Raw genomic sequence first — 27,992 nt, 5'->3', positions numbered from 1 at the left:
GTATAAAGATTTGCATTTGCATCCACAAGATTTGTTTTTTTAGTATTTATTATAAATAGTAGCATGTGAGCAGTCCACAAATGAGATTAAAACAAACATACATTAAAAACGGACATTTTATTGCAGGGATGTTACGGTTTTATTACCATTTCGCGTGCCAAAAAAACAAAACAAAAACAAAACAACTGTCAAATGAGTGCATTTGTTGTAAACATTAGTTAACTAGCAACAATAGGACACAGCTAATTAATCTTCCTATGAAAACACCTTAAAAACAATAACACCGTTTAGCTTCAGCAGGTGTGCTGGACGATATCAGTACGCTCGCACCGCTTTGGCGTCCTGTGCTTGGTTGAACGGGTTGGCGGCGCTGGTGGACGCGTCCTGTTGAGGGTCAATGGACTGGTACGCTTCTCGATTCCGGGTCATGGAGGGAAAACCTACGAGGCAAATACACGCTAACCACATTGGCTCATCATGTCTCAGTCCAAATGAATTGGACGTCAATGGCAGCCAATGAGTAAACTCTATTTTAAATCATGACATGTAGACGATACATTTGTCACATTTATTCCAACATGTACAAAACTGCAACATACACACTTATAAATACACATGCAAACGAAAAAAGAGAAAATAAAAGCGGTTTTCTTGTCCTTTCCTGGTGGTGAGCTCACTTCCTGTGCAGGGGGGATGGAAGCGAGGTGATTGGCAGAGAGAGTAGAGGGGGAGGGGTCAATAGCGGCGGCCGATAAAGGCACTGTCAGCACTGTCCGTGGTACAGCGACTGTCAATGGAGGTCTCGAAGTCTGAGAGGTCAAAGGTAAAAGAGGGAGGGAGGGGGAGGAGACAACGGAGAGATGAGACAAGGGGGCGGGGCAACGTGGCATGCAAGAGAGGAAGTTAGGGAAATCTTTTAAAATAAAACCTTTAAGCAGGGTCCACATCCATGCAACATTTATTTGTATTACACATGCATTTTTTGAAGTATAAAAAAAGCATGCAGTTTTTAACGAGCACAATCACACACACACATTATATACTTTGCACACACACACACACACACACACACATATATATATATATATATACATACATATATTTATATACACACTCACCGGCCACTTTATTAGGTACACCTGTCCAACTGCTCGTTAACACTTAATTTCTAATCAGCCAATCACATGGCGGCAACGCATTTAGGCATGTAGTCATGGTTTAAGACAATCTCCTGCAGTTTAAACCGAGCATCAGTATGGGGAAGAAAGGTGATTTGAGTGATTTTGAACGTGGCATGGTTGTTGGTGCCAGAAGGGCTGGTCTGAGTATTTCAGAAACTGCTTATCTACTGGGCTTTTCACACACAACCATCTCTAGGGTTTACAGAGAATTGTCCGAAAAAGAAAAAATATCCAGTGAGCGGCAGTTCAGTGGGCAGAAATGCCTTGTTGATGCCAGAGGTCAGAGGAGAATGGCCAGACTGGTTCGAGCTGATAGAAAGGCAACAGTGACTCAAATAACCACCCATTACAACCAAGGTAGGCAGAAGAGCATCTCTGAATGCACAGTACGTCGAACTTTGAGGCAGATGGGCTACAGCAGCAGAAGACCCCGCCGGGTGCCACTCCTTTCAGCTAAGAACAGGAAACTGAGGCTACAATTTTCACAAGCTCATCGAAATTGGACAATAGAAGATTGGAAAAACGTTGCCTGGTCTGATGAGTCTCGATTTCTGCTGCGACATTCGGATGGTAGGGTCAGAACTTGGCGTCAACAACATGAAACCATGGATCCATCCTGTCTTGTATCAACGGTTCAGGCTGGTGGTGGTGTAATGGTGTGGGGAATACTTTCTTGGAACTCCTTGGGCCCCTGGGTAACAATTGAGCATCGTTGGAACGCCACAACCGACCTGAGTATTGTTGCTGACCATGTCCATCCCTTTATGACCACAATGTACCCAATATCTGATGGTTACTTTCAGCAGGATAATGCGCCATGTCATAAAGCTGGAATCATCTCAGACTGGTTTCTTGAACATGACAATGAGTTCACTGTACTCAAATGGCCTCCTCAGTCACCAGATCTCAATCCAATAGAGCATCTTTGGGATGTGGTGGAACGGGAGATTCGCATCATGGATATGCAGCCGACAAATCTGCACCAACTGTGTGATGCCATCATGTCAATATGGACCAAACTCTCTGAGGAATGCTTCCAGCACCTTGTTGAATCTATGCCATGAAGAATTGAGGCAGTTCTTGTTAGGGCCTCTGCCCCTCCTTCCTAATTACAGGTCAGACGGGTGGAGTGGCCGCAGCTGTGAGCAGTTACAATCAGCCAGCTTTAAAAGCCCAGCGGACGCACCACCACGTCGCCAGATCAACTTGTCTTTCTTCTCAGTCAGTTGTATCCCGCACCCCTATTGTACACATTGATTTTGACTCTCGGCTCATGACCTCTTTGTCTCGCTTCCAGGACCTGATCAGCGCGCCCCTCGTCGGATACCTCAGCTTATCTTCTGACCCGCTCAAGCCGACAGCCGCCGACATCTCACGTTGGCTTCAACTTGCAACAACTCCTCCTTCCGTCTGAGTAATCATCGTGTGTTCAATAAACTTGTCATCTCCCCACTCACGTTCCCTGTTGTCTGCGTTGGGATCCCCCACCACTTCCGCGATCCTTAACAGTTTGATCTGGCCAAATGGATCCCGCAGACAACGCCAGCTTCCCGCCCGCATGGCTGGACGGACACCATCAAGCCATCCAGCACCTCTACGAAATGGTAACGAATATCGGGCACACACTCCAAACAGTGCAGGCACGGCTTACGCCGCTCCCTCAACCGGATCGCCCGGTCGAACCACGCACACGCCTGTCAAACTTTCCTCCCGCCACAGCCGATCTCCGCGAGCCTTTCGTTCCCGCCCCGGCTCCCTATAGCGGCGACCTCGGAACCTGCCGGGCATTTCTCGTGCAATGTAGCTTGGTATTTGAACAACAGCCGTCTACTTACCGGGATGAAAAGGCGAGAATAGCCTATCTGATAGGCTGCCTTCGTGGTGTAGCTTTGGAATGGGCTTCCTCTGTCTGGGAGCAGGATTCCCCCGTGTGTAATTCCTACGTCGAGTTCACCGAGGAAATGAAGAAAGTTTTCGACCACCCCGTTCGTGGCAAGGAAGCTGCTAAGCGACTCATGTCGGTACGCCAGGGAGCCCGGAGCGTCGCCGAGTTTGCCATTGAATTCCGAACACTGGCGGCTGAAAGCTGTTTTAATGACCAGGCTCTACAGGAAGTGTTTACGCGTGCTCTCAGCGAGTCTCTCAAAGACGAACTGGCCACACAAGATGATTCCCTCTCGCTGGATCGTTTGATCGAGCTGTCGATCAAATTGGACAATCGGATTCGGGAACGCCAGCGACAGCGTCGGGAGCCTCCTCACGCCCGTGTCTCTTCCCCTCAGCCGTTTCCGCCTCTCGGCCAGGCACCCAGCACTGCGTGTGTGCGCGCAGGCGCACCTCCTGCTGACAACCCGGAGCCCATGCAACTGGGCCGAACCAGACTAACACCTGGAGAACGTCAGCGAAGATTCAATAGCAGATTATGCATCTACTGTGGAACTGGGGGACATTTCCTTCGCGATTGCCCAATACGCCCGGAAAGACCAACTGACTCACCAGTAGTCGAGGGGCGACTCATGAGCCATATGAATAATATTCCCTCTCGCCGACTTCAACTCTCAGCTACCCTCTCCTGGAAGAGCCAGTCACGCACAGTCACCGCCTTGGTGGACTGTGGCTCAGATGAGAACTTCATCGATGGGGAACTGGTCCATCAATTGGGGCTTGTGACACACCTTCTCTCGGCTCCTTTACATACCACCGCTTTGGACGGCCGAGTCCTGTTCCAGGTGACTCATCAGACGGAAGCCATCAACCTCCTCACATCAGGTAATCACCAGGAGGTGAGCTCTTTCCTCATTTTCAAGAGCCCTCGAACCCCCCTCGTCCTTGGGCTGCCGTGGTTGAAGAGACACAATCCGTCCATTGACTGGTCCCACCCCAAAATAACCGCCTGGAGCCCGTATTGCCATGCACACTGTCTCAAATCCTCCCTGACGCCGTCCTGCCCTGTCTGGAAAGTTGAACAACCGGACCTCTCCGCGGTACCCGAGTGTTACCATGATCTCGGACAGGTCTTCAGTAAGGAGCACGCAGCTTCGCTCCCTCCACACCGCCCATACGACTGCGCTATCGACCTCCTACCAGGAGCAGCCCTCCCCAGGGGGCGCCTGTTTTCCATCTCTCAACCTGAGAGGGAGGCGATGGAACAGTACATCAAGGAATCCCTGGCAACGGGAGTTATACGGCCGTCCTCTTCTCCGGTGGGTGCGGGGTTCTTCTTCGTGCCGAAAAAAGATGGCGGCTTACGTCCCTGCATCGATTACCGATCCCTGAACGATATCACTGTAAAGAATAAATATCCTCTACCGCTCCTCGATTCCGCCTTTACCCCCCTCCAGGGGGCCACTGTATTCTCCAAACTCGATCTCCGCAGCGCCTACCATCTTGTCCGCATTCGAGAGGGGGATGAGTGGAAGACTGCGTTTAACACACCCCTAGGTCACTACGAATACCTAGTCATGCCATTTGGTCTCACTAACGCCCCCGCGATCTTCCAGAACCTTGTGAATGATGTTCTCGGTGACATGATCAATCAGTTTGTGGTAGTCTACCTAGATGACATCCTGGTCTACTCTAACACCCAACTCGATCACGAGCGTCATGTCCGCCAGGTGCTCCAGCGTCTACTCGAGAATAAACTCTTCGTAAAGGCAGAAAAATGCGAATTCCACGTCCCCGAAACCACCTTTCTCGGCTACATAATCGGCAAAGGCCAGTTACGCATGGACCCAGCTAAGGTCTCAGCGGTTCAGGATTGGCCTCTTCCCACAGACCGTAAACAGCTCCAGCGCTTCTTGGGCTTTGCAAATTACTACCGTCGGTTCATTCGTAACTACAGTCGGATTGCTGCTCCTCTCACTGCCCTCACTTCCACAGCCACACCATTCCGCTGGTCTCACTCTGCCAGTATGGCTTTTCATGAACTCAAGACCCGTTTCACCTCAGCTCCTGTGTTAGCCAATCCTGACCCAGCACTTCAATTCATAGTGGAAGTGGATGCCTCTGAGGTAGGAGTTGGTGCTGTGCTGTCCCAGCGCGGGGCCGACGGCAAGGTGCATCCTTGCGCCTTTTTCTCCCGTAGGCTGTCTCCCGCCGAACGTAATTACACCATTGGCGATAGGGAACTCCTTGCGGTGAAGCTGGCCCTGGAGGAATGGCGCCATCACCTGGAGGGGGCATCATTACCGTTTGTCGTACTCACTGATCATAAAAACCTAGAGTACCTAAAATCCGCCAAACGCCTCAACCCACGTCAAGCACGGTGGGCCTTGTATTTTTCCCGGTTCAATTTCACCTTGTCCTATATTCCAGGTTCCAAGAACACAAAACCAGACGCCCTGTCCCGGCAATTCCAAAAGAACCAGTCCCAAGAAGAACCTCCGACTATCCTCCCGCCAACCTGCTTCCTCGCCTCGGTCGAGTGGGAAATCGAGGCTAAAGTTAAAGAAGCGCACGGAGCACACCCAGACCCTCGTGAGGGGGACCAGCCAAACCTCTTTGTGCCTCCAGACCTTCGTTCACAGGTACTGGACTGGGCGCATTCTTCACGCTTGTTTTGTCATCCTGGCATTAGGAGAACACTGGCGGTGCTACGCCAGCGGTTTTGGTGGCCCACCATGGCAACGGACACCCGAGCGTTCGTCCTTGCATGCACTGTCTGCGCCCGTAGCAAGACGACAACCAGACCCAGCGCTGGACTCCTACGCCCATTACCCATCCCGAGCCGCCCTTGGTCGCACATCGCCCTGGACTTTGTAACCGGTCTCCCGTCGTCCAAAGGCAACACGGTAATCCTCACAGTGGTAGACAGGTTTTCCAAAGCAGCCCACTTCATTCCTCTCCGCAAGCTTCCTACCGCCTCAGAGACTGCTGACCTCCTCACACAAAACATCCTCCGTCTGCATGGCATTCCAGCAGATATAGTTTCAGACCGGGGACCGCAGTTCACCTCCCAGGTGTGGAAGGCCTTTTGCTCAGCATTGGGCATTGAGGTGAGTCTTTCCTCCGGTTATCACCCACAGTCAAATGGACAGTGCGAGCGCACCAACCAACAACTAGAAGCTGCCCTCCGATGCACCACGCAGGCCGATCCTGCCTCCTGGAGCGACCATTTGCCATGGATTGAGTACGCTCACAACTCCCTTCCGAACGCCTCATCCGGTATGTCCCCGTTCCTCTGCTCCCTTGGCTACCAGCCCCCGTTGTTCCCCACACAGGAACAGGACATCGCCGTGCCCTCGGTCCAGGCTCATGTCAACCGGTGCTCCCAGGTCTGGAACACGGCTCGCACTGCACTTCTACGTGCCTCACAGGATTCCTGCACCCAGTCTAACCGTCGCCGCACAGCAGCGCCAGTCTACACTGTGGGCCAGAAGGTTTGGCTCGCGTCAAAGTCTCTACCGGTGAAGTCGGGTACAGCTAAACTCACCCCCCGTTTTGTGGGCCCATATGAGATTGTTAAGGTGGTGAACCCGGCAGCCGTACGTCTCAGGCTCCCTCGGCATTTCCGCGTCCATCCCACATTCCACGTCTCCCAGGTCAAACCTGTTTCCTCGTGTCCTTTGTCCCCCCCTGTTCCGCCCCCTCCTCCTCCTCTGTCGGTCGATGGGGGCCCTGCGTACCAAGTGAGGCGGCTGTTGGACGTCCGCCGCCGCGGCAGGGGGCTTCAGTACCTCGTGGACTGGGAGGGCTATGGTCCTGAGGAACGCTCCTGGGTCCCGTCCCGGTGGGTGCTGTCTCGGGCCCTCATCCGGGATTTCCACCGCGCCCATCCCGATGCTCTCCGTCGGTCGCCAGGTGGCGCCCGTGGGAGGGGGGGTCCTGTTAGGGCCTCTGCCCCTCCTTCCTAATTACAGGTCAGACGGGTGGAGTGGCCGCAGCTGTGAGCAGTTACAATCAGCCAGCTTTAAAAGCCCAGCGGACGCACCACCACGTCGCCAGATCAACTTGTCTTTCTTCTCAGTCAGTTGTATCCCGCACCCCTATTGTACACATTGATTTTGACTCTCGGCTCATGACCTCTTTGTCTCGCTTCCAGGACCTGATCAGCGCGCCCCTCGTCGGATACCTCAGCTTATCTTCTGACCCGCTCAAGCCGACAGCCGCCGACATCTCACGTTGGCTTCAACTTGCAACAACTCCTCCTTCCGTCTGAGTAATCATCGTGTGTTCAATAAACTTGTCATCTCCCCACTCACGTTCCCTGTTGTCTGCGTTGGGATCCCCCACCACTTCCGCGATCCTTAACAGTTCTGAAGGCAAAAGGGGGTGCAACCCGTTACTAGCATGGTGTACCTAATAAAGTGGCCGGTGAGTATATATATATGTATATATATATATATATGGTAATTTTCGCACGATAAGGCGATATATGATTATAAGCCGCCACCCACTAAATTTGACACGAAAACGGCATTTCTTCCTAGATAAGCCACACTGGACTATAAGCCACAGCTGTCCTCACTTTATTGTGGGATATTCACACCAAAAGACATTAACCGGTAACTCTTTATTTGACAGCGGCATCATATGACTGTCATAAGACCAAATGAACCATCATGAAGCTTTGAACCAATTGGCAGCAAAGCTTTATTGCTTCAAGAAGCTTCATTTGGGGTTCCATTGGGGGAGACAACTTCTGCTGCCACCTGCTGTCGACACAGTTGTCATTCAACATGCCTCCTAGCATGCATTGCAATGCTAAAGATGTTAATTGCAATTAAAATTCCATATTCTGTGCTAATTATTTCTTCAGTTACTCTTCCAGTTGTTTCATTAATTGACAGTTATGGTATTTGGTAACACTTTATTTGACAGTGGCACCATAGGACTGTCATTAGACAATCATAACTATGACATGACACTGTCATCAGCATTGATGTATGCTTATAAGAGATGTCATTGAGTGTTATCTGGCAAATTATCTCACTTTTAAATGGATGTAAAAGATCCAAACTGCATATAAATGGAGTTAGCAACATTTGCCGAATGACACTTAACGACATCTGTCATAAGCATTCAGTAATGCCCATGATTGTGTCATATTATAAATATGACCGTTTTATGACAGTCTTATTACACCACTGTCAAATAAAGTGTTACCAAATACCATAGCAAGCAATTGATGAAACAACTAGAACAGTAACTGAATAAATAATTAGCACAGAACATGAATTTCGATTGTTATTTACATCTGTAGCGCTGCAATGCATGCTAGGAGGCATGTGTTGCCTATTAACCCAAATAAGCAAATAAGCCGTACTGGACTATAGGCCATGGGATTCAAAATGAAGGAAAAAAGTAACTTCTGTAGTCTATGCTATACTATACTATACTATACTATACTATACTATACTATACTATACTATACTATACTATACTATACTATACTATACTATACTATACTATATACATATTAAATATTTACTGTACATGTGTATAAATACATGCAAATATAATTACAGATAAATATAATCGGATTGTTGTGTCATATGTCAAAAAATGTTTAATTTCCACAAATATCATAAGAAATGATTATGCTAATAATAATGACCAACAACCAATTATGACGAATATAAAAATATAATAAAGTAATAACAAGCAGTTGTGCATTTCAAATAGATATTTTTCCCCCATACATATCGAAAAATAAATATTTTGAATGCAATTGTGATGCCTTTGAATACAGTCCACTTTTGTTTAGTAGAAAATATAAATAAAAAATGATTTTCAATATTCTCATAGCGAAAACTCTTTTTTTATCTAAAACTTTTGATTCAATTATAAAGAAAAATCATGATTTACAATTAAATCCTGATGTCATGAAACACATTTTTCTTATATAAAATTATTCATTAAAATAAATATGTATTTTTTCAACTTTGCCATCAATATTTAAATAATATTCACGATTGTGTGCGTAAGTAATTTGGAATGAAAATGTGACATTTATATTTAAGAAAAAAAATCATGAATGTATAATTGACTTATGTTAAGAAATGTTAATACATATTAAATCTAAATCATATAAGTTAGACTTATTATAAATATCAATGGATTTTGTCTGCCATGGATCCGACATCCATCGACATCAATGGCGACCAACGAGGTAAAAATCCGTGCCACTCTTGCCACCAAACTCGTAAGCATGTCATCAAATTAAAGTGTTGTCGTGATAGTTAGTAAAGCGTGATGAAGCAGCCGCCCGTGGGGAACTCCTCCTAAATACTAATGATGGCATTCAGGCGGCAATTAAAAGACACATCAGTCGCTCCGGCGCTAATAATCAGCGCGAGTGTGCCGTTCTGGAGCATCAACATTCAACTCAATCAGGCAACACCACATAAATATAAAGAAATATCACATCGGCTTGAATCGTTTGTTGCTTTTCCAGCTCTGTTTTCCCTATAAAATTGGAGAAAACTGCTAAATTTGTAGAGCTTGAACACAATAGTCCAACTGTAAAACCTTCAAATTCTTGATTAATAACTTAACAGCCGACTCTGTTTTCACGACCAGCACGCACACAACATAGCACTATATCAGGGGTGTCCAGACTTTTTGCAAATGGGGCCAGATTTGGTGTGGTAAAAATGTGGGGGGCCGACCTCGGCTGACGTCTTTTACGTATAACAATATATTTAAGCAAATTTTAGCAAGCCATTCTGTGTGTCACATTTGTTATTATTATTTTTTTAAATAATTTCAACAATCTTGCAACTAGCCTTTAAGGCGTTCTCTTTCGACTCTCAGGCTCTTGCGAAATACTGCTGCTGTGAAATTAAACTAGCTTCAAGTTGCTTAAATTTCCCTGTTATCTTGTCGTACATGTCAGCGTGTCTTGTTTGGTCATATCTAGGGCTGTCAAAATTATCGCGTTAACGGACGGTAATTAATTTTTTAAATTAATCACATTAAAATATTTGACGCAATTAATGCACATGCCCCCCTTGAACAGATTAATAAGACAACACAGTGCAATGCCAACTTGTTACTTGTGTTTTTTGGAGTTTTGCTGTCCTCTGCTGGCGCTTGGGTGCGACTGATTGTATGGCCTTAAGCACCCATGAGCATTGTGAAATTATTGACATCAACAATGGCAGGCTACTAGTTTATTTTTTGATTGAAAATTTTACAAATTTTATTAAAACGAAAACATTAGGAGGGGTTTTAATATAAAATTTCTATAACTTGTACTAACATTTATCTTTGAAGAACTACTGGTCTTTCTATCCATGGATCGCTTTAAAAGAATGTTATTAATGTTAATATTATCTTGTTGATTTATTGTTATAATAAACAAATACAGTACTTATGTACCGTATGTTGAATGTATGTATCCATCTTGTGTCTTATCTTTCCATTCCAACAATAATTTACAGAAAGATATGGCATATACAGTGGGGAGAACAAGTATTTGATACACTGCCAATGGGTTTTCCCATTGACTGTGTATCAAATACTTGTTCTCCCCACTGTAGACGGTTTGAATTGCGATTAATTACGATAAATTAATTTTTAAGCTGTAATTAACTCGATTAGAAATTTTAATCGTTTGACAGCCCTAGTAATATCGCCTCACATTGAACTATTTAAAAACAGCAACTGTCTCTTTACAAATAAGGCAGACACAGTTGTTGCGTATTTTAGTGAAGAAATAGTCCAATTTCCACCTATCCTTGAAGCGTCGGCCAATGCAGTCAACTTTCTTTTTTTTTTGTTGATTATTGCCATTTTAGAAAATTGGAAGTAAAGGGTCGCACGAGGAAATGTTGGTTAGAGTGCTGCTGCCTTTTAGTAGGTAAATGAGGAGCAGCATTTAGTGTGTAAGCTACTTCATATGCTGCTGACCAATTAATTAAGTCTGTGTGCGGGCCAGACCTTACTGAATTTATGACAGAGGCTGGGCGCCGGATGAAATTTGACCACGGGCCACATTTGGCCCCCGGGCCGGAATTTGGACATGTCTGCACTATATAATAGCTAGGGTTGGGCATCATTTGAATTTGAACGGTTCCGATTCCATGTTTCGATTCCGGTTCCAAACGATTCTTGATTACGATTCTTTTCATAGGCAGGTCCCCAAAAAATTTGCATAGTTTAAAAAAAAACTCTTAACTTCTCGATTATCCGGTCGCAAACGATTCTTGATTACGATTCTTTTCATAGGCAGGGCAAAAAAAAAATTGCAAAATAATTTCTTAACGTCTCGATTATTTTTTAAATTATATTAACTTTCAATTAACTTTGCTATGTATTTCTCACAGGGCTATTTTTAACTTGTATATAAATATCAGTCTTTAAACTTGAATATGATGACTTTCCACATGAGTGTACTTTCACATTGGTGTTTATTTTTCAGAAGCTCACAAAGAAAACATTTACACCAGGGCTGTCAAACAATAGAAATTTTTAATCGAGTTGATCACAGCTTAAAAATTAATTAATCGTAATTAATCGCAATTCAAAGCATCTCTAAAATATGCCATATTTTCCTGTTAATTATTGTTGGAATGGAAAGATAAGACACAAGACGGACATAAACATTCAACATAATGTACATAAGTACTGTATTTGTTTATTATAACAATAAATCCACAAGATGGCATTACATTATTAATAGAGATGTCCTGATCGATTGGGTCCGATCACGTCATTTATAAAGTATCGGAATCGGCAAAAAAAATATCGGACATGCCTTTTTTTAATATATATATATTTTTTAATTAAATCGTTTTCTAATTGTATTTAACGTTACAGACATAATATGTTACACTCATCCAGAGTCTTTAGTTTTGGCTTAAGGTAGGGTTATCAAATTTATCCCGATAACGGCGGTAATTAATTAAAAAAAAAAAAAAGTATCACGTTAAAATATTGAACGCAAATAATGCATGCGCTGCACGACCCACTCACGCATTGTCGCGCTCAATCTGTAATGGCGCCGTTTTACCTATATAGAAAGCTAAAAGGCAGCGTAAAATGAGTAGAGTGAAAGTTGGAAGCCTTTGGAGCCTTTTTTTGATTGGCTAAAGCCTTACAATCCCTCTCCCTACGGTTAGAAATATCGTGGGACGCAATGTGGGGAAGCAAGGTAGTAATTGATCTTTTTCTTAACACCTTATGTTATTTCCCAATGCAGAGAACATATATCAATTGGTAGCACTACGCACAGTCATGGTTCCACTTCCCATCATGCATTTGGGCATGGCTACAGTATCATTTACTGAAAGCTCAACAAATACACTAGATGGCAATATTTAGTCACAATATACAAAGTCACATTTGTCCTTTAAGAATTACAAGTCTGTCTATCCGTGGATCCCTCACACAGACAGAATGTTAATAATGTAAATGCCATCTTGAGGATTTATTGTCATAATAAACAATTACAGTACTTATGTACTGTATGTTGAATGTATATATTCGTCCGAGTTTTGTTCATTTTTTCCTTAATGCATTGTCAAAATGTGTATGATCGGGAAAAATGATCGGGAATGATTGGAATTGAATTGGGAGCAAAAAAAAAGCAATCGGATCGGGAAATATCGGGATCGGCAGATACTCAAACTAAAACGATCGGGATCGGATCGGGAGCAAAAAAACATGATCAGAACAACCCTAATTATTAACATTCTTCTTATTAAAATGATCCATGCTCCACGGATAGAAAGACTTGTGCTTCTTAAAAGATCAATTTGGGTACAAGTTATAGTAATTTTATACTAAAACCCCTCTCAATGTTTTCGTTTTAAATAAAATTTGTAAAATTTTTAATCAAAAAATAAACTAATAGCTCGCCATTGTTGACGTTGCCGAGCGGGACATCACATGGGCTCCATGCCGTTCTTCCACAGTGTCTTTAACTACGTAAGGTAGTGACTGAAATACACCACAAGGTGTCATTGGTGAGTTTCAAATTAATTCGAGATCCAGCCAAGGCAAAGTCTTAGTAAGTTTTATGTGTATTTTGCATAGCTATTTTGATTGGGAATGCCAGTTTTCTTTTTGTGAACATTATTTTTTTTGAGCAATAGGGATGTTATTTGTATTGTGCTTTCACTAAATGCTACTGTCGCGACTTAACTGTTCCGCTCAAATGCATGATGAGAAGTTGGGCAACCATGACTGTCAGTGGTGGCTGCAAATGATATGCAGTATGTTCAGCGTTGTGTTCAATTAAGCGTGTTAAGAAAAAGATCGTCTCCTGTCATTCTTTCCCACGTCATTTGCCACAATACATATATTTATTGCAAAAGAGTTGCCAAAGCTTAAACCAATAAAAGGCGCGGTCCAATGAATGGCTGTGTCCACTCGGATTCTGCCGTTTCGCTTTCAATGTGTTAAAACAGCGTCATTGTAAACTGTTTGAGGCAACGCATGAATGGGTCATTCCGTGCCTGCGTTAATTGCGTCAAATATTTTAACTTGATTAATTTAAAAAATTCATTACTGCCCGTTAACGTGATAAATTTGACAGTACTAATTTACACATATTCTTTTGCCTATGTTTTAGAGTGTCTTATGCTGCAGGCCTTTATTGTATTGCATCATTTGTTTTAGGTAAGTATTTCTACAAGTTAGTTAATGGCTGACAAGTTTGATTTCTTTCTAAACTGATATATTGTTCATCCATCCACAAGATGTCACTATTGTAACTTCGGACTCTACAGTTTTTCTCTGGTTTTGCTATTTGCGCTTAGCTTCCCCTAGTGGTGACTTACTGGAAGCAGCAGGCAAAAAGAACTTATGACTTTAGTTGGAAAAGAATCCTTGAGGTGTACAGTCGCGACACACTTCCTCTCACTACACATCGTTGGGGACCGTTGATGAAATAAAATCTGTAAGCTTGCACGTTTAAATAGTGGGCCTGATATTTCGGTGCGTTTATTCTGTTACTTGTCATTTAAAAGCGAAGCAACACGTTTTTTTGTGCTAAGCTAAATTCAGTGTTGTCACAGATTACTTGAAAAAGTAATTTAATTACTGATTACTGATTACGCCTCAAAAAAGTAATCTAGTTACATTACTGATTACTTCATTATCAAAGTATCTAAGTTACCTTAAAAGTAATCTGTCAGTTACTTTTTACCCATTTTTCTCCCTTTGCCGCCTCAACATTAGAATGACAACAGAAAAATGTCATCACATGTAATTGACTTTCCGATGATTGAATTTAAAGGGGAATATCAGAATTTCGCGCTAGCTTAGCCACTCCGGAGCCCTGAAACTAACAAATATCTGACAAACTGCTTGGAATTTGTTGAAATCAACTACACCGACCAATTAAACCCCGCTAACTCTAAGATTAAGCATAATGTCAAAACTTCTGAATTTCGGGTTATGGTTAACAGCATATCAGTGCCAATGTAAAACAATGCAAACTGACTATACAAAATTGCAAAGGTGGTGGCGGGCGCGGATGCGCGTCCACAACCTGGAAGTACTCCTCTCAACACAAATGCTGTCAATTTGGCCACAAAACATGGCGGCAACTAAGCACTTTACACTCAATTGGACTTAGAACACATCCCACAGATGCTAAAGGAACACATCACCTCACGGCATAAATGTGCATATGATGTAAACAAAGCTCGCCAACTTGGAGCGATGACTGCCTGTCGTTGCTACAGCAAAGCTACAAAACGGCCACGCATGTAGGAAGTCCAACCTTTTGCTGATACCCTCCAGAATGAAGGAAAAATACTCACATTCATTCATGGATATCCACAGATCAACATTCCCTCGCAACGTCTCAACACTCGGCGCGAATGTCCACCCGCCTCAGTCCCACAACACATGTGACACGAGACCAAAACAGGAAATAGCTAAGAGGTTGTCATGGAAACACGTACCAGGAACCTTTTATTTTAGTATTTTCTATTCAAAATGCTCTTCGTACATGACTACAATAATCTTCGTTTTACATCCCTTATGAGGCAATGAAAAAATAGTAACGCAGAGACACTAAGGAAACTAATCAGATTACTGGTGTAGAAAAATGAACGCGTTAGATTACTCGTTACTGAAAAAAGTAATCAGATTACTAACTACCGCGTTACTGACAACACTGGCTAAATTAGCCGCTTCATTTGATCTGCTCATAACGGAGCTAGTCTTCATGTGGCTTCTTCTTTCATGGTGTTCGGCAGCGAATTTTTTCCGGTTGACGGTCAGGGCATTCGAAACTTGGAATCAAAGTAAAAAATTCCGGGAGAACTGGAGTGTTAGGCCCCGATCCCATTGATGCTCGATGCCTAACCCTAATGATAACCAGAAAATGAAATTTCTGGGAAAATTACAATGGTAGCTTTGCTATCTTGTGGTGTGTAAATATATATATATATATATACTTTTTTAAAAATTTTGCATATTGGAGATTGTATATAGTATTAGTCCATTTTATGCGTAAGTATGTGTGCACTCTATAGGGCAGCTTTGAATTTCGTAACACTTTGTGTAATGACAATAAAGGCATTCTATTCTATTTTTATTCTATTCTATTAATTATCTCCCTTTTGAATGGATGGGTAAAATTTTATAATAACTATCTGTTTTACTACTTAATAGATCATTAGTAAACTGTTGATAAATGTTTTATTGTTGATTTGTGAAGTATTTGTTTACATTTTTTTAAACATTTACAGGGTGTTCATAACTTGAAACACAGTTTGTGTAGAAACGTTTCAAGTTTTTGTGTGTAACGTTTGGCATTTCTATCTTTTCAGGTTAAGAAATGCCGTTCACTTCAAAAGAAAAGGCATTTTGATAAGGCATTTTGCAAGCAGCGCTCATGTTGCACATTTATAAAAATCTGCCATTGAACCAACAAATAATTGTACTTTTCTTTGTATATTTAACCAATAAAACTTATGACCTTCAACAAAGAGTGTATATAGTTTTATTAAGATCCATCAACTAGCATGGGCATTTAGAATGGAGTCAACCATATTGGAACACCCAGTAAATGCTTAACAAACTCTTAACAAATACTTCACAAATCAACAATAAATCATTTATCAACAGTTTACTAATGATCTATTAACTACTAAAACGGATAGTTATTAGAAAGTGTTACCAATGGATGTAAACACAGAATGACTTTCATAAGCATTCCCATGCCCATGATAATGTCATGTCATAGTCGCAGGATAAAAAATTAGGGAAAAAAAGTAGCGGCTTATAGTTAAAAAATTACGGTACATATTGCATAGCATCGGCACGTCCTTAGTACTTGCCGATGACTTCATTTCTGTGCCGTATCGTACCGTATAACCACTAAACAATTTCCCCTTAATTCTAAACACTAACCCTTATCCCCTAAGAGAAAATACAGTCTTTCTACTTCCTCATTCATGAGTCCACAAATCACTGCTCGGTTAATGAAAAAAAAATGAAGACGCCTAAGGCTCAGTACACTCGCTTGAATCCAACAGCGCGTGCAAGGATGGTCAATGTTTGTCGTGAAACCACGTCAAATGGTTTCACGTGGCGCATCTTGGACATTTCACGACATTTACAGTCTTGTGACTGTAAATAATCACGTTTGTTATAGCAAACGCAGCTGTGAGTGAGTTAACTCATTGGCTGTCATGGACGGTTATAGACGTCTAATCCATTTGGACTCTCCCAGTCCAAATGGATTGAAGGTTTAAGACGAAATTTCATACTGACCGAAGTTGACGTTGTAGTCGCCACCTCTCTCTCGGTACATCTGATAGACGAAGAAACAGGAGGCGGGCTTTAGCAGCAAGCTAAGGATAGCCATGCCGGCGCTGAAGCGGAACACGTCCCGCCCCTTTTCCGACGCCAGCTCACTCAGCGAGTAGTAGATGCCAAAGTGGATGATGTCGGTTATAATGGTCACCGCCATCCCGATGAGAAACTGCATAAAAAGATTCAGATGAAATAACAATTCACCCCGATCTAAACCCAATTGACCTTTTGCCAAAGCTCCGCCTCTCTTAGTTACGGTTGCAAAACCGATAAGCTTGAAGTATACCGGAGTGTTTGAAGTGATTTATTTTGGAACAATACAAGTGCAACATCCTCTAGCTCAATGGTGTTCTAACTATTCCACATAGGGCCGCAGTGGGTGCGGGTTTTTGTTCAAACCCATCATGAGGACAACCTTTCACCAATCTGGTGTCTCACAAGTGTAATCAGTTGATTGCAGTCAGGTGCTGCTTGTTTTCGCACAAACCTCATTGGCTAAACTGTCTTTGCTCGATTGGTAGGAACAAAAACCAGGACCCACAGCGGCCCTTGAGGACAGGTTTGGACACCCATGCTCTAGATCAGGGGTGTCCAAACATTTTGCAAATGGGGCCAGATCTGGTGTGGTAAAAATGTGGGGGGCCGACCTCGGCTGACGTCCTTTACGTAGAACAATATATTTAAGCAAATTTTAGCAAGCCATTCTATGTGTCACATTTGCTTTATTATTATTATTATTATTTTAAAGGGTATTACAACTAGAGATGTCTCGATCCAATATTTGGATCGGATCGGACGCCGATATGGGCAAAAAAATGCACATCGGTATCGGATCGGAACACGGGAAAAATTCCAATCCAGACTTCCTATCCAGTTTTTTTTAAAGTCCGGTCGGGTTTTCCAGCGCACCGATTTACATAATCCATTCCAGTTTTTGCTTCGGTTTCCCTAAAATCCGGTCCGCATTTTACGGCACACCTTCAACACACTACATTTACATTACCGTCTCCCAATTTACCGAGAGACTTTATCGGTAAAAATGTCAGCTGTGTGGGATCATTTCACCTTAAAGGACGAAGAGGCAGAGAGCAACATATGCCACAATAAAGTCAAGCGTAGTGGTAAAGCTGTAAGAAGTTTTAATGCAATCAACCTAATCAAGCATTTAGCGAAATACCACCACAAACAATATGAGGAGTGTGTTAAGAAAACCGAAGACAAAAAAGAAAAGTCCTACGCAACTAACACTGGCAGAAACTTTTGCTATGCGTGACAAACTGGCACTCGACAGTCCCAAAGCCCAGGGAATAACAAGAGTCATTGCCGAAGAATTCATTCTGGATGACGAGCCATTATCTCACGTGAGTAAAGACGCACCATCCAACACGCGATTCGGCCGCTGAAGATTCGAGAACGATTCACAAACATTCAAATTCCGATTATTGAAATATGTCAAGTAAAGCGGAACTAATACGCAGTGCGGTCTTCGGGACGCAATGAGAAACTGACCGCATTGCGTCCCGAAAGTAAACATAACTTGTCTTAGACCCGGGTAATGCCATTGCTCAACTCACGGCTTTAGCTCAACTCATGCCGCTGGATAAAAAACACAAAAATACCTGACTGCTGCTGAGAGCCGCGACAAACTACGTTAACGTCGTTTTACTGGAGATAATAGATATCATATGTATATAGAACCAGATGCTACACGACAGACTCGACTGCGTTAGCAACATGGAAGTATTGAAAACCTGATGCGTTCGTAAACAGCCGCCATCTTAAAGCAGAAGACTTCCCTAGTAGGCTGTTGTGAACCTTCCAAGTGAACCTAATTAACTTTTTATCTAAAATACTCCTAAATCGGCAAAATCTTGACTTGAATCTATCTTCAAAACAGTTTTAAAACTTTCACATGTCGAAAGTAGACAGAAGGGAAATTATGGAATAACGGGAGCAATTTTAACAACTTTAACAGTTGATTCGCAAAATTAAATGAATTGAATGTAGTTTAAAGCTGCTGATACAGAATAGGGACTTGAGTATTTTATTTACTGTTTTAAAATGTTAACTTGATACTGAAATAGTCATTTATTTAAACCTGAGAGGCTTTTTATACAATTTTTGTAACTCATGCACGAAACATTAAAAGCATCTAAAGGCTTGGGGGATTTGTGGGATTTTCCACTGAGGTTGTTGGTGTGTTTTGCTTTTTTTAAGACAGTTTACAATATTATTTGCACATTTTACTGACTGACTATGCCATTTCTGTTTATTATTTATAATGTTTTGTGTTTGTCACTGAATAAACAGGTCAGTTTCTTGTTACCAACTGTTGTGTGTTATTCAAACTCACCTAATTCAGCTGGCTAGTTGTTATCAAGGGTACTAAAACCTTTTTCAACATGAGTCTGACAACTAAGTAAGGAGGCTAAATAACTTTAAACTTTAACACATGGTCAGATAGGTCGGTATCGGTATCGACCAGTATCGGTATCGGATTGGAAGTGCAAAACAATATCGGTATCGGATCGGAAGTGCAAAAACCTGGATCGGGACATTCCTAATTACAACACCTGAGGAAATGCTAATATTCCATCATTTATCCATAAACACATGCCTTTTGGATTCATATCATGCCACTTCGTGTAATTATACACATCGCAACACCAAGAAAATGATAGAAATTTGGATCGATTATCAAGCTAAAACGACCGGCGCCCGAGATCCTGGAAATCTATATATTGTGTGCGTGACGTCACAGCAAGGAAACAACCGGCTCAGTGCTTAGTACTGAATGGCGGCGATGATGGCGGGCAATTTTGTTTCTAGTTGCAGCGACGAATCCGATGTAACGAACGTTCTTCTAATGGTGACGAGGAGAGTTGTAAACCTTTCTTTGATGTTTTGGGTTATCAATCCGAGCCCAAACGACAGCCAATGCAGCCAAATGAAAGGATCATTGAGGGGAGCAATCACACTGATGAAACACCGGCAACAGATCGTGTGGGAAACACCGAATGGTTTGTTTTGCATTTCTTTTTGTGAAGCTGATACACCGTGACCGCAAAATAAAGTAATGTATAGAATAATTATCATTTTTTGTGCTATCATAGGTTTTCGCTCTGCCAACAGACCCAAATATGAATGGGATGAGATGACTTGTTCAATATATTTTACGAGCGATAATTTATACATGTGTCCAGTCCTATATCCAATGCGTGATATGTTTTTTTATTATAAAAGATGGCCATTTCCCTCCTTTGCTTAGCCTGGGGTGGTGGGGTGGTCTCATCAGAGCCAGTCATCGTCCTCTTTCTTGATATCTCAGGACATTTAGGTGGCTGCGCATGTATGGTGGGCACCGCATCTGCTTTCAGCAGCAATTTCTTAGCAAAACCTGATTTCATTTGTCCATAGTTCGAATAGCTTTCAGGTGTAAAATGCGCACCGCACAAAACCGTGCCGGAGGCCGGGTCTGGAAAATTACCGGTAGCCCTCTTAGCACGACGAACTTTACTCATTGTCTGCGTAATCCAGCTCTTTTTCTTGCATTCGGGAACTCATGGGTACTACATTGCGAGAAATGGCTATTTAGCATATAGCATGACAGGTTTGAAACATTTTAGCGATTTTTTTGATAAAACACGAACGCAACTCTCTCGTCGATAAACAACGATGGCACCTGCCTCGACCTTTTGTTTCCTTGTTGTGACATCTCCACCCCATTCGGCTGTTTCCGGAATACTTTCGGAAATATTCGTAATTTTTGATCTATTTTCGATAATTGCTCATAAATGTGATTTATTTTTTTTGTTAACTTTATTAATATTTGTTATCTTGCCACATAACGGGTCTATTAATATCTCACAGCCCTTTAGTATTATAATACCCCTTAATAATTTCAACAATCTTGCAACTAGCCTTTGTGGCGTTCTCTTTCGACTCTCAGGCTCTTGCGAAATACTGCTGCTGTGAAATTAAACTACCTTCAAGTTTCTTAAATTTCCCTGTAATCTTGTCGTACATGTCAGCGTGTCTTGTTTGGTAATATATAGGGCTGTCAAAATTATCGCGTTAACGGGCAGTAATTAATTTTTTAAATAATCACGTTAAAATATTTGATGCAATTAATGCACATGCCCCCTTCAAACAGATTAAAATGACAACACAGTGCAATGCCAACTTGTTACTTGTGTTTTTTGGAGTTTTGCTGCCCTCTGCTGCCGCTTGGGTGCGACTGATTTTATGGGCTTAAGCACCCATGAGCATTGTGTAATTATTGACATCAACAATGGCGGGCTACTAGTTTATTTTTTGATTGAAAATTTTACAAATTTAATTAAAACGAAAACATTAAGAGGGGTTTTAATATAAAATTTCTATAACTTTTACTAACATTTATCTTTTAAGAACTACAAGTCTTTCTATCCATGGATCGCTTTAAAAGAATGTTAATAATGTTAATGCCATTTATGATTTATTGTTATAATAAACAAATACAGTACTTATGTACCGTATGTTGAATGTATGTATCCATCTTGTGTCTTATCTTTCCAATTAAACAATAATTTACAGAAAAATATGGCATATTTTATCGATGGTTTGAACTGCATAACATTATGTTCTTTTTAATAATAAAGAAAAAAAGTATCCATACTGTAAAAATACACGCAAGATTTTTTTACTGTTTGATACTGAAAAATACGATTTAATAAATTCAATAAATAATAATAAATTCAAATTGATTAGCAACATTAACTCAAAAGGACAATATGCCAAACAATTAGACCGAAAAAAAAAAAAAAAAAAAAAAAATAGAACAAAAACGACAGTCTCATTGGACAGAGGGACAGTTTACTTTTGCTGCTGGCAGTATCAGCTCCTTTCCTATGTTGTGGAGTTATTTTGCACTGAGCAACTTGGTATGCCACCTTATATGATTATTTGACAGTGCTTGCTGGTTTACTGATGTAACACTGACAAAGCGGGAGGATTGTTGGCAATATTCGGCACGTTTTTGCTGAAAAAAATAATTTCTGCTGTCAGCTGTGAACATTTTTAGACAAAGTAAATAGACCGGTCTTTCCTTGTCCCCCACTGTACTAACAGTCAAAGCCAAAAGCCAAATGCTGCATACGCTTCATCATATTTCCTTGTCTTAGCTTTTCATATCTCCAGTGCTCTTATCTGTGTGCTCTTGTTTGGTTAAAAAATATTGCGCACACGCTGAAAATGAGAGCTGCACTGCCACCCACTGAGTGTATGTGCAATTACACTTTATTCTAGTATGGCAAAAAAGTATGTTCCCCAAGGTCACATGTGCATTCCCCATTTGCCGCACCCCCACTATTTGAGAAGTACTGCTCTAAATGTAACTTGTAGCTGTAGACTTCATAATTGTACTGACAGGTCACAGCCGTCAGCCACTGCGCAACGCCTTCATGGAGGGGGCCGTCCTACAGTCCGCTTCAGTTATTCGCAGTTAGTCAACACATGCAGCTATCCGACGCCGGACTTATGTTGAAAAAGTACGAAAGCTGTACAACATTCCAAGAAGGATTGTCTCAGGAGTGATTTGTTCGAGGATTTAAGGTAATTATTATATTTTTCGTACCATGCAGGCATTTTGAAACATTGTGAAAAAAAATTTGGCTACTCTACCCACCTCTGTTTATAAAGCTATAGACGTCATAGCGATGGCATGTTAGTAAAATATAATATTCGTTAACTGTAACTGCATCTTTAATTTCCAGTTTTGTGAATGTTCTTTCCTCAACTAGAGCATTTTAGGCAAGAAAGCTCACTAGTTAGCCTCTAGCGTTAGCTTAATCTTACCTTAAGAGAACACGTCTGTATGCTTGTTTATTTTGGAGACACTTAGCTAGGAGTGACACTTTCTTAATCCTTTGGAATCCAGCTGTTTTTCCGGCTTTGGGAACGTAACCAACCGTATTCATACTAATATATTCCTGTCTTAGTTAGATATTCCATAGGCGCATTTCCTTCACCAACTTGGATGTCAGCCGAATGTTGATTCTTTTCGTCTTCTTCCGTAAAGTTCTATGGCTGGCAGTTGTCAATTTTAAAACCACCAAATCAATCAATTAGATGACGGGAATCCGAAAGTTTCATCCCTTAACATTAGTCTCTAGGAGGCGGAGTTTGCGAAAGGTCAATTGGGGAAAAAATGACAAAAGGGCCTTTCGCTGACCATAAGTACAGCGTCGATAGAGTCCCGATGAGCGATGGCCCAAACCCCCACGGCTAGAACGCTGAAGTTGCCCCAGGCGTAGGAGGTGGGAAGCCACGCCATGCATCCCCTGCACACACGCAAACAAACGCGTGAACATTTCCACGTACGGGTGACCTATTGGTGGTCGACAGGGGGAGAAATTCCACAAGTTTGTGAAAATAAACGTGTTGACTCACCAAACTGTAAGCAGCCAGTGCACCACAACGATGGCCTGACAAGAACAGCGGAATGATGGTGAAATGATCACAAAGCAATTGAAATGAATGGAAATCATGACAAAAATTGGATTTGATCACTAATAATAAAAGAATGAATATGGCAACAATACTACACTACGGAGCCCCTAAAGGGACATCAACAGAAATAAAATAAAATTTAAGCAATCTGGTGCACAACTATCTGGTAAACATTAGCATTACATAGCATTTGAACTAGCGGACTTCTGCTTTAGTTAGCCAATTGTTGCACTGTTGGATTTTTTTTTGTTTGTTTTATCTTAAATGCTCTATAATATTGATTTTTTTTTTGTTTTTAAAAAATTGGCTAACTTGCATAGCAATAGTATGCTAGCTTAAATGCAGTTTTTTCTTCTTTTTCAAAGCTTAAATGCTGTATACTGCTAATGTTTACAATAATTGACCAACCTGCTTAGCAAAAGTCCGCAAGCTTATATGCTCTTTTTTTGTTCTTGTTTTTTTGTTTTTATCTTAAATGCTCTATAATGCTAATGTTTACAACAATTGACTAACTTGCATTGCATAAGTCAGCTAGCTTAAAAGCTATATAATGCTAATGTTTGCAACAATTGGCTAACTTGCATAGCATAAGTCCGCTAGCTTATATGCTGTTTTTTGTTTTTGTTCGTTTTTTTTTTTTTTTAACTTAAATGCTCTATAATGCTAATGTTTACGACAATTGGCTAACTTGCATTGCAAAAGTCCACTAGTTTCAATGCTCTATAATGCTAATGTTTATAACAATTGACTAAATGGCATAGCAGAAGTCAGTTAGCTTAAAAGCTATATAATGCTAATGTTTGCAACAATTGGCTAACTTGCATAGCAGAAGTCCGCTAGCTTATGTGCTTTTTTTGTTTTTGTTTTTTTGTTTTTCGCTTAAATGCTCTATAATGTTAATGTTTACGACAATGGGCTAACTTGCATTGCAAAAGTCAGCTAGCTTCAATGCTCTATGCTAATGTTTACAACAATTGGCTAACTTGCATAGCAGAAGTCAGCTAGCTTAAATGCTATACAATGCTAATGTTTACAACAAGTGGCTAACTTGCATAGCAACAGTCTGCTAGCTTAAATGGTCTTTTTTGTCAAAGCTAACTTGCATAGCAGAAGTAAGCTAGCTTAAATGCTATTTAATGCTAATGTTTACAACAATTGGCTAACTTGCATTGCAAAAGTCCGCTAGCTTATATGCTCTTTTTAGTTTTTTTTTTGTTCTTGGTTTTTTGTGTTTAGCTTAAATGCTCTATAATGCTAATGTTTACAACAATTGGCTAACTTGCATAGCAAAAGTCAGCTAGCTTAAATGCTATATAAATGTTTACAACAATTAGCTAACTTGCATAGCAAAAGTCCGCGACTTTATATGCTTTTTTTTTTGTTTTTTTGTGTTCATCCTAAATGCTCTTTAATGCTAATGTTTACGACAATTGGCTAACTTCCATTGCTAAAGTCTGCTAGCGTCAATGCTCTATGCTAATATTTACAACAATTGGCCAACTTCCATAGCAGAAGTCAGCTAGCTTAAATGCTATATAATGCTAATGTTTACAACAATTGGCTAACTTGCATAGCAAAAGTCAGCTAGCTTATATGCTCTTTTTTTTCTTGTTTTTGTGTTTTTAGCCTAAATGCTGTATAATGCTAATGTTTACAACAATTGGCTAACTTGCATAGCAGAAGTCATCTAGCTCAAATGCTATATAATGCTAATGTTTACAATAATTGGCTAACTCGCGTAGGAAAAGTCCGCTAGCTTAAATGCTATATAATGCAAACGGTTACCAGATAGTTTCTGGTGTGCACTAGATTGCTTAAATTTATTGGATTTCTGTCGATGTCTCTTAAGGGGCTCTGTACAACACAGATAAAAATTAACCTGTCATGAGAAAAAAAACCCCCGAAAATATATGTGTGGAATTTTATTCATTATATAGAATTAAATTTAAAAACAATTACAGTATATGAGGAAAGACTAAATTAAAAATGCTTTACTGATACCTAGATGTAAACAAAGGTATACAAATGATACTTAAAAAAATATGACTAATCATTGTAACAACATATACTAATAGAAAACAACTAATAAAAATAATAAATAATAAAAAATATCAAATAATAAAATACTAAGTTGACATCACAATGATCCAATATATGGCGGAAAACACTCAGCTGACTTGAAGTCCCGCTCTGAGCCCCCCAATTTGGCCATTTTTCAAAAGTGTCCTGTATGCATGTGTGATACATCATTGGAAAGCATAAAATCTCAATTTTCTGGGAGAAGAAAAATTTTGAACTGGAGGGCATTAAAAAAACAAAAAAACAAAAAATTAAACAGCAAAACCCTAACTGGAGGTGAGAGCACGCGAAAGCAGAATTAAAGACGCCATGATTTTAACGCGATATTACCGCGTACTTACCTTGTTTCGATCCAAAAACTCCATGTAACATGTATCACCGAGTGTCAAGACACAGACGTGAATGGCCACAGCTGGATTTTGGGGGGATTTTACGGGTGGAACATTGTAATATAACAAGGGTCGCGATGCAGAAATCGCAGACATCAAGGAGTGGTCGAGAGTTTCTTTTTCATATATTTACCCTTTTAAACGTTTTTTTTTTTTTTTTTTCTTTTTTTCAAATTTTCTTTGTTTGGATTGATTATTTTTCATCTAACATATCAGGAGGGAAAATGCGACAGTAACAAAATAAATACAATTAACCCTATATTGCCAAATGTACCGGTATATCATTTGATACACCTAAAATTTCATGATTTTGAGACTAATTCAGAATTTTGACATTTCTTTTTGAAAAAAAAAAAGATGGATGAAAGTCAACACATGCATCTGCAGGTTCCATAAGAGAAACAAACCAGATTTAGCAAGGGTTATAGCTATCTGAGCGCTTATTACACATATTAATTTTGACTTTTCTTTTTACAAATTTGAAAATAAAGGTTTCATTAGGACCTTATTTTTTAAATTTTGGGATTCTCTAAAAATTGCTTCATATTGCTGGCATTAAAGGGTTAAGCGATAGTTATGAAGTACATATCCGTGACTTATTTATAGACGCCATTTTTTTCATTGTAACGAAATTTGTTTAAAAGTTTAAAATATGCGGGTGAATATTTTTTTAAAGTTTTTTTTTCCAAACGAAAAATTAGACATCAATTAATGATTCTAAGCTAAAAATGACAGACATTTTGAATAATAAATATGATTACTTACCGTCTTCTTATGGCTAGATCAAAACAAAAGCGGTTGCGCGACGTCTGTAAACGGGGGTTTCCAGGGTAAACCGGACAAATTAAAAATAGTTTGCGGGCTTATTGCACCATGAATCTGCTATGGCAGCATATAAACATATTGTTCTATCAAACACAACAGTTCTTTTGGCTTAAAATAGTTTATTTTGCAGAGGGGTGCAAGAGCAGAAACCGCTTTTTCAGTCTTGTGTTTTCCGCCATATATAATTGAAAACAAAACTAAATATAAATAGAAACAAAACATTTTTAAATGAATAAAAATAAACAACCATTTGAATGATATATACATTATCCATGAATACACACATAATTGTTAAACAAAGCTGTCAAATATGAATAATTCCCATCTAAAAACAATCCCAAGAAATAATACTAAAAAATGAAAATAAATCCCTTTCAATAAGCATTCTCATGAGTCATAAGTTACAAGTAACAAACGACCACTCTATTAAAAAAAAAATCGTGATAAATAATAAAAAAAAAAAAAACATCAATAATGCCTGCGAAAAGTCCACATTAAAAATAATATTAAATATGAATAAAGCATTAGCAAAAAAAACTATATAAAAAAAAAAAAAAAATCCTTTTTAATAAACACGCTTTAAACAAACCAACATTTTTAAGAAAACAAAATTTCAAAATAAACTTTTTCTAAGAATAATATCACACGATGATACTTTTTTGATTTTCACCTTACTTTTACTCTTCTTCTGCACTTCCACATAACATATTTTGATCGTCCAAGATTTATTTGAGCTGTAAAACACCTAAAAGTAAACTCAGCTGTTAAAAGAGTGACGTTCAAGAATTTCTCATCCTCTTGTCACGCTGGCTTCCCCATTACGTTGCAACACTTGACTCAGAACTCCGTTTACAAAACCTCTTATGACTCAAATGCCAAAAGCGGGACAGCAAAACAAGAGTTTAAAAAGCAGCCTCACCTTTAAATTGATGGCAGGAATTTCCATTACAAGCAGCTGAGCTTCAAGCCGTCTGACGTTTAAAAAGAGGAACACAGCACGCAAACTTAGTCTGTATTTCTTTTTTTTGGGTTAGCCTCAGCTTGCAAACACAAACCATGTGACGGCGCCCTGACTGTTTCCCATGTGACACACACACACCCTCGCAGCCCCCTTACCTCCCACTCACTTGCTCTTCCGCTTCCCTTGAAAGTCAACCACACTGGATTTTTCACGCTTTTATCGAAATAACCAATCAGACAACCTTGTTTTTAACACAACAAATTATTTAATCTTGATAAAAAGCACAATACATCAAATAAATACAGTGGTGTGAAAATGTATCTGAACCTTTTGGAATTTCTCACATTTCTG

The 27,992-nt window shown here is 40.6% G+C and overlaps 2 protein-coding genes across 3 annotated transcripts in view; both read right to left on the bottom strand.

The window, feature by feature from the left end:
• Window positions 1-116: 116 nt before the first annotated feature.
• Window positions 117-27,791, bottom strand: agtrap (angiotensin II receptor-associated protein). Of its 2 annotated transcripts, none has more exons than XM_057845010.1 (5): window positions 27,600-27,791; window positions 23,328-23,362; window positions 23,110-23,218; window positions 16,857-17,067; window positions 117-440 (listed from the first exon to the last, which is right to left on the bottom strand). In XM_057845010.1, the coding sequence occupies exons 1-5, from the start codon at window positions 27,624-27,626 to the stop codon at window positions 316-318; spliced, it is 507 nt and encodes a 168-aa protein (XP_057700993.1). In that variant the 5' UTR covers window positions 27,627-27,791; the 3' UTR covers window positions 117-315. The 2 variants fall into 2 exon arrangements, with proteins under 2 accessions (XP_057700993.1, XP_057700994.1); XM_057845011.1 differs by lacking the exon at window positions 117-440 and adding an exon at window positions 453-809.
• The window catches only part of LOC130921299 (uncharacterized), a 209,289-nt gene continuing 188,751 nt past the window's right edge, over window positions 7,455-27,992 (bottom strand). The window contains exon 8 of the mRNA XM_057845008.1: window positions 7,455-7,478. The gene's annotated coding sequence lies outside the window, so the exon portion shown is untranslated. The remainder of the gene's footprint in view (window positions 7,479-27,992) is intronic.

This window comes from Corythoichthys intestinalis, chromosome 9, assembly GCF_030265065.1.
Source record: "Corythoichthys intestinalis isolate RoL2023-P3 chromosome 9, ASM3026506v1, whole genome shotgun sequence".
Lineage (NCBI taxonomy): Eukaryota > Metazoa > Chordata > Actinopteri > Syngnathiformes > Syngnathidae > Corythoichthys > Corythoichthys intestinalis.
The sequence above is the reverse complement of the archived record's forward strand: the minus strand, read 5'-3'. Positions and strand labels throughout refer to the sequence as shown.